General features: G+C 47.7%; 1 protein-coding gene and 1 non-coding gene across 14 annotated transcripts in view; one reads left to right on the top strand and one right to left on the bottom strand.

Annotated features, from left to right (window-relative positions):
- The window catches only part of LOC142582184 (uncharacterized), a 236,207-nt gene that overhangs the window by 70,615 nt on the left and 151,562 nt on the right, over positions 1-14,030 (bottom strand). For all 13 annotated transcript variants that reach the window (XR_012828386.1, XM_075691581.1, XM_075691587.1 and 10 more), the window contains 5 exons: positions 11,927-12,202; positions 8,619-8,782; positions 5,871-6,023; positions 4,932-5,094; positions 435-622 (listed from right to left, as the gene is read on the bottom strand). Coding sequence is in view for 12 of the 13 variants with exons in the window: in XM_075691581.1 (XP_075547696.1) it covers positions 435-622; positions 4,932-5,094; positions 5,871-6,023; positions 8,619-8,782; positions 11,927-12,202 (944 nt within the window). In the remaining variant the exon portion in view is untranslated. The remainder of the gene's footprint in view (positions 1-434; positions 623-4,931; positions 5,095-5,870; positions 6,024-8,618; positions 8,783-11,926; positions 12,203-14,030) is intronic.
- TRNAT-CGU (transfer RNA threonine (anticodon CGU)) lies at positions 11,601-11,673 on the top strand. Its single transcript has one exon. It is a non-coding gene; the product is annotated as a tRNA-Thr (tRNA).

Below are 14,030 nucleotides of genomic sequence, written 5' to 3'. Positions count from 1 at the left end.
TTGTGCCGCCCGCTGGGACATATACCGACCGGTGCGCGACGGGATCGAAGAACGGGACACGGAACACACGACGACGCCAGCTGCACTCACTAAAACCCCTTAAACTTCGTAAAGTAGTGCCACGCTTTGAAGAATGCCGCCTGCTCCTCGCGCGGTCTGGCCGAGGCCGCGTCGCTATTGGCCTAATAGCGTCACGTGGGCCCTCGCGCCGTGCATCAGCGCCATTTTTGCTCGACAAGCATCTACGGAATGGAGAGGAGCGCATGTTGGCGCCGTTGCTACGCTCGAGCAGTGTAGGCGGCGGAACGGTCGAGAAGGGAGCGTGAAAGAGAGGAGAAACGAGGAGTGAAGGCGGAGGAGGAGAGTGTCGCTACTTTACGAAGTATAAGGGGTTTTAGCACGCACCGCATGCTCGCGCGCGCAGCAATGCGTACCTGGCACTGGCCTGCGCGAGAGGGCGCTTCCCTGCGCGCGAGGTCGAAGATGACGAAGCTGAGCCACACGTGCTTGCCGGCAGGGGGCAGGATCTTCCACCAGCAGCTCTTGTCCTGGCCGTAGTAGAACGGGTGGCTGGGCGACGCTATCGAGCCCTCGGGGGCCTCCAGCACCGCGCCGCAGTTCACTGCGCACGGAAAGACGGCGAGTCTGTTTTTCCCGCCAATCGCCGCTTTTCTTGTTACCGACGAGCGCGCTCTTGGTGAAGCGCATTCCAGCAGCGACTGCAATGACGGCACCCTTGCTCGGCTTATGCCGTCAGGCAATGATGCCGTACCTACACGTGTGCTTGTGGGAGATGTTCACTCGAACAGAAACATTTAACATTGGGTTCCGACTACGATTTTCCTATTCAAGTACACGTGATATGCACAACTCTTATAGGACAACCGCTGAAGCGATCAGAGCAAAATTTGTTGCATTTCTCACTTTACTTATTTGCGTTTATATTTTGTAAATGTGAAAGAGGCTAAGAAAGAAAAAAAAAAACGCGCACAAGCGGTTTGAAGGGCTTGTGCACCCTCGACAACACGAACTTGACAACAACGTTACCAAAATTCACATTCTGTAACACGACTATTATTACAATAATTACGTTGTGACACTATCACAAATACAAACTAAATACACCTCTACGAGTACACTCGCAATGTGTCTAAAAATTATGTATCATATTATACATTCCACATACAGCACTCGTGACTCTTTCTGCACACTGTACATAAACTACAGGGAAGTTGAACTGAAATTACAACAAACTACGCCATATTCAAGGACAAGTACAGACACCAACGCGACATTCAATAGATATAAGGAAACGCTACTACGAGTACGCCAGTATTTCTGAATACGAGGAATTGAAATCACTAAATAGTTGAGTTTCAAAGTTACGCAAAAGTCCGCTTGTGTATATCTCAATGAATTTAGAAATATTGAACTTAAGAAATAAGCATTCAGTATGCGCCTTCTACGGCGCACGAGCAATGGCGGGTAAGGTTCGCTTGTGTGTTAGTAGCAATTCGATTAACTTGCGCTCATTTGTTGTACCCGCGGAGTGGTTGTACCCCATAACAGCAATTATTGCGAGAAGGCAATAAGCAGTTATACGTAAGTAACTTAATGGTGATGCGGAGAACGTAGCTTAAAGCTCCAGTGACCTGACACAATTTGCGAAGCAGAAAACTAATGTGTCGAACCCGCTGGAACGCACACCAGGGATAGGCGCCCAACGCTTGTCGGCCTTTTCAATGGGCGTTAATAGCGAAGCGTGAGCTGAAAAGACGTGTGCGCCTCCTGTACGAGAGAGAAAATGGCTTTTTTTTTTGTTTTGCTTGAATTTCTTGTGAGGTGGTTTTGTTTAGATCATAAAGCTTATCATGCTAGGGCGTCGCTACACATATTAATTAAATCAGAGTGCAACTGTGAGGATATAAATGTGCTGGCGTCCCCAACACACATTACAAATTTTGCTGCGCGATAGATTCCATGTCACTGATATAAATATTAAGAAGGCTCCAGAATATCGCCACGTGGTAAGCAGAAAACTAGTTCATTTTGTTGGGAACTTATGCGATTAATTGATGCGGACTCGCATGTTTTGTCGAGATACGAATTAGGTAATTCAAGCGGAAGTGCTCATATTTCATACCCGTTGAGCTCATTAAACAGAAAACTCATACGTTCAAATGCATGCGTGAAATTTACAAATATGCATTGTATTAGGCTTGCTAAGTTTTGCAGAACGACCATTTTTGTGTTGAGAGAAGCCAACTCTGTTGGCTTATTTTTCTGAAAACGTATTGCGAGCTTGTAATTAAGCTATCGTTGACACAGAATGAAAACAACAGTCTTAATGTAATCCTCCGAAGACCCCTGAAAGAAAATTAGGACAGGTATTGGACGAAAGTTTCTCATATCAAGTTTGTCGCATTTTTTTTTAATACAGGACAGTTACTCAACGACAGATACCTTTCCTTGGGGGTGAAGATATGCCTTGGAACAGTTTTCCGGCAAGGCGTCCCTGCTTGTTTCCTAGTATTCCGATATCTCCTAGATGTGGTTCACACGTGCAATGTTCTGCGTTTCGCGTGCATACGACAAGAAAGAAGGCCGTAACGCGAAACACACGAAGCCATACGTAAAATGCCGCGCGGGGGGTGGTTTGCTAAATCCCGCCGAGACACAAGTCGGCGGCATTGGGACCCCAACGTAGAGTCTTAGGGTGCTTCTATCTAAATACATGTAAAAGGGGAATTCGTTTTTCTCGGCAACCACTGCACCAAATTTGACGAGGTTTGTTGCATTTAAAAGAATAACTTAAAATCTAGTGACTGTTGGTTTCGAATTTTTGAGTTAGGTCGTCAATTATTTTAATTAAAAAATTGGCAAAAATCGAAAATTTTCAAGAAAATAAACTATCAAGTTTACAACTCTCTAACTCAACAACGATAAACGATAATACAATTCTATTAATTGCATCTAATAGTACATCTAAAGCGGACAAAATCGATATGTTACACATGAACATAAAAAAATTTAGTAACATGGAAATACAGCTTTTGCAGAACCCTTGTAACCAACATAACAAATTCCCGTAGTTCAGCACAATGCGTTGGCGGGCTAGTTGGTGCGAATCCATGAATACTTTGTTAAGCGCAAAAAGATGTAAGATGTCCGTAAGATGTAAAATGACATATCGAATTTGTCCGCTTTGAATGCTCTGATGGATGCCGTTTACAGAATCGCGATATCTGTTCTTGATGCAGAGCTATTAGTTTGTAAACTTCGTGCTTCTATATTTTTTCAAACTTTTGAACTTTTGAAAATCTTTTTAACAATAGTCAAGCCCTAAATCGAAATTCCGCTTCCAACAGCCACTAGAATTTTTCTCTCAAATGCAACAAATTTAATAAAAATCGGTCCAAGGGTTATCTCAGAGAAACGTTTTACATGTATTTGAATAGGCCGCGCCGGAGTTGGGCCCGAGCTAAAGCTTCCTCTCGAGAGTGAACGACACCTCCACCCACAAGCGCACGTGCAGGCACGGCGTCGCTGCCTGAGCCGAGCAAGGGTGTCGTCATCGCGGTCGCTGCTGGAATACGTGCCCCCGAGAGCGGGGAAAAGCGGCGGGAACAGACGCGAACGCTGACTGAGTGGGCGCAGCGCGGCCCTCCGTTTTACGACGACAGAGGGGCTCCGAGGGACGGCTGCCGCGGAGCGCGGCAATGCACGTGCCTCGCCTCGGAGCCGGCGAGAGCGCGACCGACTTGTGACGTCAGCAGGACGCGAAGAAGAGACGAGGTCGTTGGAAAATTTTATATTCCCATCCGCCGTTAGCAATGGCGATACCGTGCGCAAAGAGGAAAACAGTACGAACTTCAATGTCGAGGGCCCTGCGAAGCGCGCTTGCACCACCCGAAAGTGCGCATGTCTCTCGTATGTCGACGAGTTTTTTTTTTTTTCTTACGATGAACGAGATAGAGAGAGACGGGATATGCGTGCTGTGCCATCCTGCACGCGTTCTCGCGGGCGCCCTCGTAGCGTTAGTCTGTTGGGCGATCCAGTGTACGTGCGTAAATCGAAACACATTTCCCTATACGGTACGAGCTTAACCATCGGCGCAAGGTACAATTTCACAGGGCCTCATTCCGAAGTCGTCGAGCTATGGCGACGGTTCGTTGCCGGCACGGGAGCGACAGAAGACGGCCGGGCCGACGCGTCTTCGTCGCGCGCTGTCGTCGTTTCCCGTTTCACGCCGGCGGCAGTGCGCCCTTGCCTTCTGTTATCTTTCGCTCGCGTTACGTGGCACCACAGAGCGCAACAAAGTGCCACTTTTCTTTTTTCTTTTTTGCCCGTTCCATACAATTTGCGATGGTCACGCAAGCAAACACTTTGACGCGGTCGGTTAATCTCGCGCAATGCCGGCTCTGTGGCAGCGAGAAGGGCACATTTTAATTACTCAAGCGTACGTGCTAACCGAAACTCGTGTGGTTCGCCTATGTCGCGCCGTCGAAACGACCTGTGTAATCGGTCAGAACGTAACGACAACGAAAGCTAGAAGTCTCTAGTGCTTATTTTATTAAGGCCACGTCAATCCCCACGTCGCCCTTCGCAATTCCATGTTCGATTAATTCTTTTCCTTTGAAGCATCGAATTTTATTTCGCAGAGAGGCAATTTGTAGATGGCGCCTCGTGAAACCTGTGTCCAACAATTTAAACCCATCGTAGCGCTTGTACTGCCGTATCGTGTGTTACAAATGCAAACACACACGTGTGACACGCTATAGCTTCCCGTTTGCGAACTTACACGAACGAATGCGCGGACTGCCGTTCGTATACAGACCCGTCTCGGGGTCACGGTTTCGGAAAGCTCGCCCAAGTAGGCGATCTTACGCTCGACACCCGGCAGAAGGCCCCGCTGCAAACAATGCGCGCACCCTGCGACCGGCAGCCGACCAGCTCGAGGCGCAGGCAGGGAGCCCGCTTCCAGCGCAGCACCTGCAGCTTGACGTAGCGCGCGACGATGCTGCGCAGCAGGTTGTAGCGCACGGCCTGGTCGGCGTTGAACGTGGACAGCTCGCACTGCTGGCACTCGTACACCTGCGTGCGGCGCGTCCCGTAAGCGCGTCTGTCAACGAGGCCGTCGATTTCTTATTTTCATTTCTGTCTTTTATTTCTACGATTGCTCGCACTACGTGCGAGACGTTCGTTTACTCCTGCTGGAGCTCTGTTGCGCGTAGAAAACCAGCGACGGGCGCCTACAAGAAGACCATGCAGGAAGCGCGTGTTATAAATAGATAGCTTGCACTGACGTCATTTTAAGCGCCATTTTAAACGGAGCAAAGACGCCACAAAGAGATCGCTTTGTGATGTCTTCAATCTGTCGGTCCCTGTCGATTTATTGCGCGCTGTGATCGAGTAGACATATATAAACAACTAGCCCACCAGTTGGTCCCGAGCAAGGTTACCCGCGGCAGTGAACATGACACACTGAGGCCCTCCTAGGCAACAAAAGACTGGTGGGCTAGTTCTTACTGCACGTTCATAGCATTTAGCGCAAGGAAACGCACGACACGAGAGAAGCGCTCTGTCCTGTGCGCCTTTGTCGTACGTTTCTTTGCGCTAAAAACTATTGACCCGCACCATGTTGGAGAACCATAACGGTGAGCAGTTGCGTTCGTGACGTCACGCGTCTCTTATAACTGCGAACGCAGGCCTTGTGCCCTGCGGCGCACTAGGAGACATTTACCCGACCACCGAAGAAAACACCTGTTTCGTTTGCATTGGCATTTTCCCTGAACAACCGTTAAACTAACGTGGCCTGGATAGAATCAAACTGCTGACTGCGCTTGCCGACACCGCTTGAACGCGCTGACCTTTCGGTGGCCCACGGGCTGTTCCTCCGACGTCCAGTAAATGCTGTCGTTGCTGAAGGTCAGCTGGAAGGCCATGATGTAGCCACTCTTGACAGGCGTGTTCATACCTTGCAGTATCACGCCTGTGACGTGCGTGTGGTTCTGCAGGTCGATCTGTCCGAAAAAATATAGAGGACGCCAGAATAAGTTTCTGACGAGAAAGACACGGAGTGCGCGTGACAAGAAAATGCCGTACATTGTTTAAACGTTATTCTTGACGCAAGATAAACGGAACCGTGCGCTGCTGTGCGAACTATTTCCCGGCGCCGTGACTTTCCAGCGTAAGAAACACGGACCACTTCCGGCGCGCTAATTTAGACAGGCGACTGGTCTGGGGAACGTTCAGCCAGTTTCACTTTGTCGTGCGCCGATACGGCGCTCCCGCCTTTCTAGCCCGTACAATAATTGGCCACGTGAGTAACTATGTTTCTGATTGGTCACACTGTGAAATCCAGCACCACGTTTTCCTTTCATTTTCTTTTATATAGAGCGAAGAAACGCCTTATCGACGACTGCATGGACACAAACATAAAAGCCCAACTCTGGCAACGCGTCCTTTCACCCGAGTCTAATTTGGGCTCTTATTGAAAAAATCAAGTGGCGGCCAGTCATGATATAGCGAACGTATTATTCACGACCAGTGGGCTTGCAAACAGCTCTTGCGGAGGAGAATGTGTTACATCGACTCCGGAGTTTTCCCGCCATCCAAGGTCACCTCTCGGCCACATTCCGCACCCCGTCGCTGTGACGTCATATACGAGGGGCGCTCATAAAGTTCGTATTACTTGCATGAATGACGTAGTAGTTCTGCGGAAACCCGCAAGGTGGAGAGAAGTAATGAATAAAGGGGAAGTCAGACATCCACCCGTACGTAGCAATTGCTACAAAGGAAACCCATACGGGTTCCTCGAAAGAAACGCTTCATAGTTTAAGCGTTTCTAGTTTCCGCAGAACTACTACGTCAAACACTTGCCTTTGCTTCGTGTTGTCGACAAATTCGACTTCGCCCTGCCACCTGCTAGCCGCCTGGTTAGCTCAGATGGTAGAGCGGCTGCCCCGGAAAGGCGGTGGTCCCGGGTTCGAGCCCCGGACCAGGACGAATTTTTCTTCAACTATGAAGCGTTTCTTTCGAGGAACCCGTATAGGTTTCCTTTGTATCAATTGCTACGTACGGATGGACGTCTGATTTTCCCTTTATTCACTGGAAGGAATAGACACAAGGAAATAAAATTTGAGTGGAAGTTTATTCTTTCTCTACATTACCTCCTCCCAAGGTCCCGCACTTCTACCAACGATGGATGAGCTGCCGCAGGCCATCGTAGTAGAACTCCTCATTTTGGGAGTTCAGGACGAGCTCAACTTGATCGGATCACTTGCTCGTCATCCCGCGCAGTGTGCTCTTCCTCTGGGGGAAGAAGTCACTTCCTGCGAGGTCACTTAGCTAATTGATTATTCATATCTGTAACAGTAGACACTTGAAATCCCATTTGCAAGGTACTTATTTCATTTCGCCCTAATTTATTAAAAAAATTATTACAGTTTCTTCAACGCCCGATTTATGGCCGATTCCCTAGAGTGAGTTTTGCGCCATTTCACTGAGGAACGAGAACTAGAAGGTGAATTTGGAGGACGGGGCAAAATTTCGTAGCCAAAGGCGGCTGCATGTATCGCCGTCACCTGTGTTGAGCCAGCCGGTGCATTGTCATGGAGCAGACGGACGCCTTCCCCGATCTTTCCTCTGCGCTTCGCCTTGATAGTACCTCGCAGTCTGGTGAGGAGGTCGCAATAGTACTTCCCTGTTACGGTTTGGCCTTTGTGGCCACTATCTGTGAGAAGAGCACCACGGCAGCACCAGAAGACGCTCAGCATAACCTCGCCCGGTGACGGCACAACGTTGGTCTTTATTGGCCCGAGTGAGTTTCCGGGCTTCCCTTGTTTGCTTTGTAGTTTAGTTTCTGGATTATAATTGTGCAACCAACATTCATCCGTGGTTATGAGGCGGTCAAGAAAGTAGCCAGAGTCACTTTCACAAAGCTTCAATATTTTTTGAGGCTGCTCCCTTCTGCAAGTGAGCAACGCGACAGCAAACGCGCAACCAGCGCGCGGCAGTTTTCGTCACGAGTAGGTTGCTGTGAATTATGTTGTGCACAAACCCTGCACTGTTATCCGCCGGTCAGCGAGCCTGCGAAGCAATCTGTGGTTCACCATCGTCTTACAGGCGGCCACTTCGTTCTTCGTCGTCCGTGGCTTGTTTGGCCGCACTGAGATCGTCTGCGCCATTTGACAACGGTGCCACGAGTTGAGGCATCGTCTCCGTACACCGCCACCAGCTCGGCGTGAATTCTTCTTGGCATCTTGCCTGACACAGAAAGCGAATCACTACACGTGTATCAACTTTCCATGAGTGCTGCCATTTTTGTTTTGGTGCCCTAGCGGTGTCACGAGGTACTATATAGAACACAAGGTTTACGGCAAATCACGTGGAGCGCTGGCTCACACATTATTTAACAAGTGTTAGACATGTGTTTCTCCGATGACATTTAGGTAGCGTTTTTGTGGTGTCATTGCACAATTCCGAACCGCTGGCCAGTACAGATGCGTGCCGAAGCAGCAGCCGCCAAGAGCTTCGGACGCCCCAAACCTCTCGCGCGACAGTGCGTGTCACACGCACGCTTGCTTGAGTCGCGGACAAGCGCGGACCCCTCGTACCTGTATGTACTTCTGGCTGTCAGCGGCCGCCGCGCACCAGCCGTGCTCGGCGTTGAGGCGCGCGTTGGTGAAGTGGAACGGGCCGGAGTCGTCGACCGACGAGGCCAGCAGCTGCGTGTCGAAGATCTCCTCCGAGGCCAGGCCCAGGGGCTGCCCGCACGACTCTGCGAGGGGTGCGCGCCTTTTCCACACGGAGGGCAAAGCTATCGGCGGCACGAATTTGGCAAGAGCACGAGATGCCAGCCCATAAAAGTGCCGCCATCTCGAGGGTGTGCAACATTCGCGTGATGTTTAGGGAAAAGTTCGCGAATAAAGGGAATGTCCCCTGTTATGGCCAATCCGGTCGATTAAACCAATCTTCCGGTCGATTCAAACAAACGAAACCCTCATTAGTACCACACATCCAGATACCACGTGGAAAAGAATAAACCAAGTTTTAGGTCGACTACGATGCAATGCTTTGCCAAATAACGTTTTTCACGATAGCCAAGAACTTGCTGGCAGATAACCAGCCCATTACTTCAATAAGTATTTTGTTCGATCGGCGGAATCAAGCACAGTTTGCCCTGCAACAAGAGTTTTGAATTCTATCTGTGCCGACAGTCTGTTTTTGGTACCAACTGACAGTTTTCAAGCTTATAGCACATTTATGAACTTAATTAACAGCACAGCCCTAGATGCACACAATCCTCAAATTAAGCCTGTTAAATACGTTATAGAATATCTCGTACCTGCGTTAGTGCGTATATTCAATTTGGTTCTTTCGTCCTGCGTTTTCCCTCAAGCTACGAAGAAAACCACAGTCTCAGTTCTTTACAAAGGTGGTCACAATAATCGTGTTGCACACTGCAGACCGATAAGTATTATTCTTATTTTTTCTAGGGGCCTTTAAAAAAATAATTTGTGCTCAGGTAAATACATTTTTCAATATAAATATATATTCTCTGACGCTCTCTTCGGATTTCGGAAAGGTAGATCAAGAGAATGCCCTATTACTAATTAAAGAACACATAATAAAAAAAACATTCAAAATAACTTTTACACATTAGGCCCTTTTGTAGATTTTAGTAAAGCGTTTGACTGCGTCACTCACATGAGTTTATTAAATGAATTATCTTTCCGCGGAATTTGCAGTAACGCTAGTGAGCTGTTTAAACCTTACCTACGCAAGAGAAGCCAGCCATTATGCATTGGCGAAGCGCAACCTTCTTTGCTCACACTGTTAAGTGGGATCCCGCAGGGCGGCATATTGGGACTTTTCTATGTAACGCCTTTATTAATGATATTGCCAATACCGATACAATGATACATTTTATTATATATGCGGGTGACCTTACTGTGCTGCTTTCTGAACCGAACGCATATGACGTGACAGAAAAACAGCTCGTTTCTAAGGCAACACCGCGTTCACTAGAGGCGCTTTTGTACCGCTTTGAAGCATCGAACTCGTGGCTCAGTGGTAGCGTCTCCGTCTCGCACTCCGGAGACCCTGGTTCGATTCCCACCCAGCCCATCTTGCAAGTTGTTTTTTATTCATGAAGTGCCTTATGGGTTTATCGCTCACGGCCGACGCCGACGACAACGGCTTTTCTGCGACACGAGCTCCTTAACGCTGTCACGTTAAAATGTAACAGCTTACTTAACTGGCTACTCTCTCGGTCTCTTTCTAATGGCTTACAAATTAATCCGCAGAAAGCTAAAGCTGTGTTGTTCTGTGCGAAACTTCCTAAATTCAAACAATGCTATCATGCAGAGCGGGCAAGAAGTAGAATTAGTTGACGAAAACAGCTGTAATCACAGTTGACGATCACATATGGCTGTAATCTTAGGTGGGACATTAATAAGGTTTATAAAAACTTTCATCTGCAGCAGGACTCATGTCATGCCATCGCGCTTTTCTTCCTGTTCGCATTAAACTTCACGTGTACACCATGCACTGTTTGAATCACATCTTACTTACTGCAATTTAGTATGGGCAACGAGTGCTACTGCCAATATGAGCAGGACATTTCAGAAGAGGGTAGTCCGTTATATAGCGTACCTCTCGCGTAAAGAATATGCTTTCCCCACATGCAGTAGTATTCTTCCTGCAACATGTATGTATGGATTTCGCATTTTATGTTCATTCCGCTTCTCGTCCGATCCATTTCTGGAACCATTTCAGACTAGCACAATTACAATTTCACGACAAACGTGTTAACACTGGGAGTGATCCTGCATGGTTCCTCCGAAACGATTAATTGCGGATGTTAGAACACAATTTACCCTTTGCGTTAAACAAGTATGCCGACATTCAGCATTACACTTTAAGTCGACTAGGACAACTTTGTTCATGCGCTATTGCCTTTACAATTTCATTTTCTGTCTACCGACTAGTCGTATTATTAGTGTAATCTAAATGTTATTTGTTAATCTTGTTTGTTTTACTTATATTGTTGCGTACGTTGACTATTGTTTAATCACAATTGATTGTAAGAATTGTATCCTTTCTTATCGTTTTGTTCCTGCATTCTTTTGTATTTTATTGATAGCTTCGTCTTCATTGTCTGCTTTATCAACATAATATGTTCCCTATAGTGTAATAAGCATGATACTTTATAAAAGATTCGACTTTTTGTTATCCTTTATATTATTCTTTTACGTTTCTTCGTATTTCTATGATAATCACCATATGTTGAAACTACTTCCTCATCACGGTTTCTAGGGCATATAATCAAGCTATTTACCCCAGCTTCTTGCTTCAGCATCTACTTCAAATTTGTATATTGGAAAAAAGAAGTGATTTGATTTGTATTGATAATTGAAAATTGGAGAAAGGAACCCGGAATAACAGCTTCAAAAGTGCGCTCACAAACTCACACAAACTCACACTCACAAACCTTGGCGGCGCCAAAGTTTGCGAGTGATGGCGCTGGCTAACACTTCCAAGGTTAGTTGTAGCAGCAAAACATGAATATCCAAGAAAGTGGTTGGTGAAACGGCGCCGCGGTAGCTCAGTTGGTTAGAGCATCGCACGCGTAATGCGAAGACGTCGGATCGTTCCCCACTTGCGGCAAAGTTGTTTTTTTCATCCACTTTCGTTGCCATTTATTTCTTCAATTCAATTAGAAAGCTTACAAGTAATTTCACCTACGTCGTCCTTGGCGTCCTTGTTTGTTGGCTTCTCACGGTACTGCGAAGCTAAGCACTCACATATGATGCCAGCCTGAAATGCTTCAAATGTTTCAACGCCCGAGAACAGCACCCCGACATTCAACGTGTTTCGCACCCGCACAAACTGAAACAAACGGAAATCTCTCGAGACCCACCCTCGGCGAACACCTTGAACTCGCAGAAGCGCAGTGTGTCCCGGCGGCCGAACACCTGCAGCGTCACGTACTGGCCGAGCACGGGCTGGCTGCAGTTGAGCCGCAGCACACGGAACGCCGGCTCGGTGACGGGGTACACGGCGCAGGTGTACGCGTGCAGGAAGTCCTCCTCGACGGCGTGCGGGATGCCGTAGTTGCTCTCGTCGTAGTAGCGCTCGAAGGTGGACACCAGGCCCGTGTTGTCCACCAGCACGCGAAAGCCGCGCAGGCTGGCGGCTGTGCGAGAGAGAGGGAGTCCGGAGCTGTATGCCCTCGCCGGCTGCAGCAACTTGACTGTTCGTGATTAGGAAAAACATACGAATGACGTAGAGCAAATGTGAAGGAGATGTTGCGCCGCTAACCTCCTTACGAACTGGGTTTTCTCTCCACTCTCGCTATAGCGCGGGCGGGTGTTCGTACATGCGACGGAGACGCACAAAAGTAAAGTTCGAAATAGGGGGGTAAGAAAGTTTGCTTGTCGGAGTTCATAGTGTGTTTTCTTTTCCTTTTTTTCATTTTTAAGCTGGGTAGGACATTAGGCAGTATAATAGCGAGAGCTTGGTGGCACAACCCACCGCCCCATTCCAAAGGGGACGCTCATAGCATCCATCCATACGACCTCTATGGTGAGCAACACAGCAACAAAGAGCGTCGAACGGAAGTCCGAGAGGCTGAAATAATCTCATGGGTGGCGGCCATGCAAAAGAAACCTGGCATGAGTAACTACTTCAGGGGAAAAAGCAAAACCAGGAAAGAAACAATTTATGATCATTCAAAGGGAAGCTCATTACTTTTAGCAGCGAGATCAGGACGCCTCAGAACACGCACTTATAAAGCGAGATATAAGAAAGAAGCACGTGCTTGCTGCGGTAAAGCTAGGGAAACGATGGAGCATGTTTTATTAGAATGTGAAGATATTTACTCAGCGGTCGATCTAAGAAGCACCACTGGACTCCTTGAACCCCTTGGGTTCTGCGAGATCAGTGGAAAAGTAAACATGTCCGAAAATAGGGATTAGTAAGAGGCGACTGGAGGATTGGTGGAATCAAAGTAGGGAAACGACAAACAGCGGAGGCGTGCAAAAACAAAATTCACAAAAAGGGTTCACAAACTTTGGTCATGGGAATGTATCGTGGGGTTTATTTTTCCTTTCCTTCTTTCTCTTTTTTAACCTAGGTAGGAATAACAAGAGCTTGGTGGCGCAACCCATCACCCCGTTCCAAAGGGGACGCTCATAGTGTCACGTAGTAGTATTGCTGCTTTCCTCATGCTATGTTCACATTACGGTCGTAACACGCGTAACTGCTCTTTCGGCGTATTGAACGTAACCGGCTGTAAAAACCTGTAATAAAACTAGCGTTTTATTGGGCGGACTTGTGCCCCAGAAAAAAAAAAAAAACACGCTATACTCAAAGAACGGCGACAGCGGCGAGTACAGTCGGCGATCGTCGAAAATCTGATCAGCGGGTCAAACGCGTCGGCTTTTATACATCAGTCGTCGAATGTTCTAGAGTAGTCGCTGGGACCCGCCTGTCTTCCACAAAGTTCTACATTATTCGCTTCGCGCATACATGCAATCAGATTACACAAGGTTCGGCGACAGACATCTGATGGAACCATCGAAAACATTGCAGAAACTTCCTATACATGCAGGCGCGTCCTGCTCTGTGCGATAACATTTGTTAGGCGGTGAAACGTGGTCGTCCGATAAAGATAAAGAAATACACGTATCATTACCCTCCTCTTAAATAGCACCGTCCCTATGCTACAAATATAAGAGAGCGAAACACAAAAGGACACTTATTAAACAAAAGTAAGAAAACAACGAAAAGACACAAAGTCAAAAGGTCAGCTACGCGAAGTCCCAAAGTCCATTAGTGCCGGTAGTACGGCTTGAGTCACACAACGTGGAATATTTCAGGTCGTGAGCGGCGCCGCTGTAATAGCGAAATGCCGTCTGGCACGACCTCATAGTCCAGTGCGCAAATACGTCGGATGATCTTGTACGGTCCGAAATAGCGACGCAATAGTTTATCACTAAGTCCGCGTCGCCGTGTAGGGGTCC

The sequence above is a fragment of the Dermacentor variabilis genome, chromosome 5 (assembly GCF_050947875.1).
Source record: "Dermacentor variabilis isolate Ectoservices chromosome 5, ASM5094787v1, whole genome shotgun sequence".
NCBI lineage: Eukaryota > Metazoa > Arthropoda > Arachnida > Ixodida > Ixodidae > Dermacentor > Dermacentor variabilis.
This window is presented reverse-complemented; position numbering and strand designations above follow the sequence as displayed.